This window comes from Pteropus vampyrus, unplaced genomic scaffold, assembly GCF_000151845.1.
Source record: "Pteropus vampyrus isolate Shadow unplaced genomic scaffold, Pvam_2.0 Scaffold30, whole genome shotgun sequence".
Lineage (NCBI taxonomy): Eukaryota > Metazoa > Chordata > Mammalia > Chiroptera > Pteropodidae > Pteropus > Pteropus vampyrus.
This window is the reverse complement of record NW_011888811.1, coordinates 1,101,503-1,107,014: the sequence shown is the minus strand read 5'-3', so window position 1 is coordinate 1,107,014 and position 5,512 is coordinate 1,101,503. Positions and strand designations below refer to the sequence as shown.

At 51.8% G+C, this 5,512-nt stretch overlaps 1 protein-coding gene across 1 annotated transcript in view; it reads right to left on the bottom strand.

Annotated features, from left to right (window-relative positions):
• The window catches only part of SLIT3 (slit guidance ligand 3), a 563,294-nt gene that overhangs the window by 83,343 nt on the left and 474,439 nt on the right, over positions 1-5,512 (bottom strand). Inside the window, exon 12 of the mRNA XM_011356694.2 lies at positions 4,885-4,956. Coding sequence (XP_011354996.1) covers positions 4,885-4,956 — 72 coding nt within the window. The remainder of the gene's footprint in view (positions 1-4,884; positions 4,957-5,512) is intronic.

Sequence of the window (5,512 nt, the reverse complement as noted above, 5' to 3'; positions counted from 1 at the left end):
CTTCTCTGTGCTTGCGAATGGGTGTCCTGGGCCACGTCCTGTTAAACAGTCACCACGGGACACAGGCGGAACCTTCCTAGTCCCAGCTAGGGGCAAGGTGGCTGGCTGTTCGCTTCTCCCAATAATGACTGCGCTGCTGGCCTACGGTTGTGGGTTGTCATGGTGACTCCCGATGCAAGGGAAACTACAAATGCAGCAAGGCCATTGGGTGGCCTGTCTGAAAAACAGGAACCCCTTCAGCTCCATAGGCGCTAGGAACAGGGTCAAGCCCCGGCCCTTCCCGAAGCAAACAACAAGGAACCGAAGGTCCGAAAACAAAAAACGGGAACCAAAGCCCGCCAACAAGAAATCAAGTGGCCTCATCTCGTGTGACCTGGCTTGCCCCCTCCATCTCCCAACAGCTAGTCGCGTGGTCACTTGTCTGTCTATGGCAACCTGATTCACTCGGTGACCAAGAACGGAAGGATCCAGAACTGAGGTCTCCTCGGGGGCTTTCCCTGGGAAGTCCAGGTGCACTGGAGAAGGCAGAACCCCTCTCTCAGAAGGTCCCGCCAGGTACGTCTGCTCCGCTGCTGGAGAGAATTCTCGTCACTCACTGAACCCCGTTTTTAAACACGAGCGGCTCCTTGATTGCTGTCTTGCAGGGCTCAGGGCGAGCATAAGGGGCGATGACAATGGCCCAGGGAAGTGCCATGGGGACTGAGGCCGACCGGAGGAGCTGATGTGCAGTCACCCGCGGCACCTCTCCTCAGCCCGAGTCAGCAGGGAATTCTTGTTCTGTGCTATGCAAACGCAGCTCGGCAGATCTGCCCGTGCCAGGGTCTGAGGCAGAAGTCTCTAGTCTCTAGCACGGACTCCGGGATCAGAGTGCCTGCGCTCCGGTGCTCACTCGCTTACATGCTGAGTGACAACGGCCAAGTTCCTTAACCCTCCAGTGCCTCAGTCTCTCCATCTGTGAAATGGGCCTTTCGACAATGCCTTCCTGTTAGCAGTGTCGTAAAGATGAGGGGAGACGGTGCGTATGAAATTGCTTAGCAGCGTTTCTGGAACATATTAAGTATTCATAAATGTCAGCTGCTATTATTAGCTGCAGTAGTAATACCGGTGGAACAGCTGGTGGGGGAAAGTGAGCTGTGGGGAGTGGCGTCCTGCTCACTGCCCCGTGACCGCCATGTTGCTTGGCAAACTCCAAGGTCTTCAAATGGTCTTGTTTGTCTGCCTTCCAAGAAAATCACGCGACAGGTGCCTGGGCTGTCATAACTTATTCCAGTCCCAAGACAGCCTGGTTGGTTTCAGACCCCCCAGAGCAGGCTTACCACTGACCGCGGCCAGCCTTTACGTGAAAGCTCCCCCCTCAAATGACTGCCTGCCCTATCCCAGTGACTTCCGCAAGCATGCCACGGGATCGGGGAGCACTAAGTGAATGCCTTCGCCCGGGGGAGCTGTGACAGCACAGCTTGCAGCTGCCCGTCAAAGCTGAGCACTTTTCTTGCTTTGGGGAGGACTGAGCTCTGAGTGACAAGGCGAGGGGTCTGGGGGCACCCCGGCTGGCTGTGCACCCAGGATCACCATCTCCACAGATGTTCCAGGGGCCTAGGAGCCTGGGTGGGCAGGAAAATGGAGGGGAGCAAGAGCACTCGCCCTAAGTTTCCAGTGAGGAAGGGATGGATGGAGGCTGGGAGAAGAGGGTGGGTCACTTCTTCGGCCATCCGGCCACTTCTGTCTCTGGCATGTGGACCGTGCGCCGGTGGTATGTCCTAACTTGGATTCTGAGATGTCTCCAGTTCTCAGCGGTTTAAGGGGGGGTGGTGGTGTCTCTAAACACACTTCCTGTCCAAATGGGGCCCTGACTCTCTTCCCGGCAGCCTGTTTGAGGGAAGCTGACAGACTACCTTGCATCCCTCATAAATAAGGGTCTTTGCTAATAACGCATAGATGTGTGTTTATACAATGAATGTCTGCAGGCACTGCACGTATTTAAGTACGAGGAGACATATTAGCTATTTTCGAACATTTGAAGACTATGAGGATAACCTTTTCCGGGTTTCCCAGAAGCCATTACTGAGGTTTAGTATAAGAAAGAGCTTCCTAACCTTGTAACTACGAAGTGATGACTTACCCCAGAAACCATCAACAAACGGGCAATAGAAGATTTGTCAGAGGGAGGGGCTTCTGGACCAGCCAGGTGGGAGGCTGTGCTTGGAGCCCCGAAGTTCCTAAGATTGTGACTTAAACTAAAGGAGGTGACTCTTATGAGGCTGACACCCGGAGGACACGGCTTAGGGGGTCATTCCCAGACTGTTGAAGCTTGTCCATGTAGACCCATTTGCCACAGCCTCCGAGACACTCCAAAGCCTGAGATATTCTGCTTTTTAGTATGGGCCATCTGTCAAATGAGCATGTCAAGAAAGTGACCCGGGAGGGCTGGGCACATACCAGGCTGGACAAGTTTGACGGGATGGCAGAAAAGTCTGCAGAAACTAGGAAGTGGGAGCGGGCAGGACAACTGACCACAACATGGTGGCACCATGGCAAGTGCCAGAAAGGAAATATCCAAGGTCACTGTGTGGTGGAGCCAGCATGGCTGTATGATGCACCAATAATCTGAGTGACACAGAGAGAAATAAAAACAAACCTCTCGCAAAAAGCCTTCGAGTCAAAAGAAAGAAAATTACCCAGACTACCAGGGTATTCTAATCAGAGCCTTCTTATCAGAGCGCCTCTGGTCTGACATGGAGAAATCCAATCTTTGGCGGGCTGAATGCTAAATTCGATCTAATCAGGACCTGCTTTCCAAATACTCAACGAGAAGTCAAAACACTTGTTGGTCCTTTCTGGAACCCGAGCCTGCCTGAGTTGTGTCAACTCTTGGTCTTGAGAGGCGGGGGGCGGGGTGCTTTCTCTTTACTCCCAGCTACTCAATTCCATCTGCTTAAAATGGTGATATTAAACTAATATCACCTCCCCGGCTCATGCAAAGTCCTGTTGTTAACTCATGACTGCTTTCAGCTCAGAGCTGGGGTACTGGGTTACATTTCCTTATTTAGAAGGAAATGCATCGATCCTGTCTTTACCACGTGCCATGCACTGTGCTAGGCGTTTTGATGCATGTTATCTCTCTCTTTCGCGCACGCAAGGGCATTTTCCTCTCCACACCAAACACAGATTGTAAGAGGATTTTGTAAAAGGATATTCACCCCAGCCTAGTGGAACAGAATACCCCCAAAGCTACCTCAAGGCTGATGCTATTGTTTCTCTTCTTTCAAGGGATTAATGGCTACAGTTCACTAGCCTTATGGTGGCCGTTATAACCTACAGTTTCTTTGCTACTAGCAAAGAACACCATCTGTGAAACACCCAGCTCCCTGCAGAGCCCCGGTGTGTCATCCTAACAAATAGCTTCAAAGGCCCACTGAGAGCTGGGACCTTTGAACATGAACATGTCCACAGAAGACCGAGACAGACATGGAGACGGAGGTGGCGAAGATGCAGAAAAGAAGGCACAGAGTTTTCTTTTCCTTGATCCCAGCTTCATAGAAACGAGCCTGACTACTGCTCTGATGGGTGTGCCGTCTGGAAACTAGCTGGGCTTCTCATCGTGACATGATGCACATGACTGTGTCATCCAAGGAGAACCTGTCCAGGCTGAGCCTGAAGGACACGGGACGGGTAGGGAGTAAAGATGTGAGGAGGGGAGGGCTGGAGTAAAAGTCTCACTTGTTCTTTCTCAAAGAGTCTTGGGTACCATGATGTGAGTGAGGTGTAATCGCCTACCCTCTTCTCTCCATCCCTGCTCTTGGTCTCTCATCCTTCTGGAGACCCTGCTTGACTACCTGGTCTGCAAGCTCACATGCAGCTCGACTCAGCTGCACATGGGAGCAGGGAGGTCCCTGGCTTTCTCACTGCCTGTGACTTGGAGTTAATTTTACGTGCACACACACACACACACACTCATCTGGACTCAGATGCACACCTCTGTGAATATACATTTTGTGCTATTCAGAGGGCCGGGAGCCCTCTGAGCCACAGGACCGTGCAGGCTCCATTCATTTCTACATCCTTTTTGCTGTGTGACTGACGGTGAGTTTTCTGAGACTTGGTATTCTCCATTGCTCACAAGATTTTCAAGATCAAGTCCTAATATCAATAGGAATCGTGACGCAGACCCGCAGCAAACATGGACACGTATGTACACACATGTACACTCCCACATCCACGGTATATGCGTGCAGATGCCACAGCTGCCTACTCACGAACCAGAGCTAATTCTCCCCCATCGTAAGATCTTAAAATATAGGATGAGCTAAATTCCTTTCCTTGCCTCTCCACATCAGAGTTCAATTATCTTCTTCAAACATTTAAGCTCAAATGACTGGAATGAAATAAATGCAAATAAATAATCCCAGAGCTTAAAATTCACGGCAACAAATCTTCCTTTAAATTAAATAAACACTTCCCACTCAGCCATATCTTACCCAGATAGAGTCATACTGGTGACTGATTACGCTTCTCTGTAATTACTTCACCTCCACTCCCACGCTTCCTCAAGGTCACATGCCTGCAAGATGCTGCCCCTCGGAGGATTCAATTCTGGCTTAATTTCCAGCCCCGACACCTATGGTTAGTGCTCACGCCTGAGCCAGGCTCCTGAGCCGTCTCATTCCATTGTGTTCACACTGACCTTGGCCTCCCTCAGCCAACTCCTGGCTCTCCTTCTACCAAAAAGAGGTGATGAAGGCGAGGGGTGAGCAGCTCAGATTTTTTTTCTCTCCTTTTGGGGTGTGTAAAGTCAAAGAAGTACTCTGCAGAGCATGGCTCAAAGTTTGCAGGAAAGAGCCCGCAACCAGTCCCAGGGACACAAACAGTGACAAAGTTCCTACTCACAGCAGCTGCAGGGACACCAGCCCGTCGAATAGCCCCTTGGCAATCTCAGTGATCTTGTTCCCATAGAGCACCCTGGAAAAGAGCAGAGACAGCGGTCACTGTACATGCGAGGCCGCTGGGACCCACTCGTGCAGGAGCCGTCACCTCGGCCAGATCCAGGCAGACGGACCCTCAGAGTGTCCCCTTTCCTAGTCCACCTCATCCCATCTCCTCGCCAGTGAGGCAGCAGGCAAGAGCCACCAGGGGCCGGAGCGGGGAGAGCAGGCTGTCTGGGAGGCGAGGAGAAATGGCCTCCATCCTGTTTCACTCTTGGGCACCCCAGCTCAATAAATAATCCTCAGTAGGAAGCAGCAGTCCCTGTGTGGTGTCTCCCTGAGCGGCTCATATGACTCACACCCCAGCAATAAATAAGACGTGTGGGCAGCTGGCTGGCCCCGCGCCTTCTCGTCTTCAGTGGGTATTGATCAGGCTGAGCCCAGCCTACAGAATGTTTCCTTTGAACACCCCATTGTGTCCTAGGAATTCCTAAGCTGTGTCCTTTCATCATCTATGTAGACAGGCCTTTGGGTATCAGGGTCCCATCCAGATGGCTCAGGGACTGCTGAGTCAAGGGCTGGCTCTCGGGGGC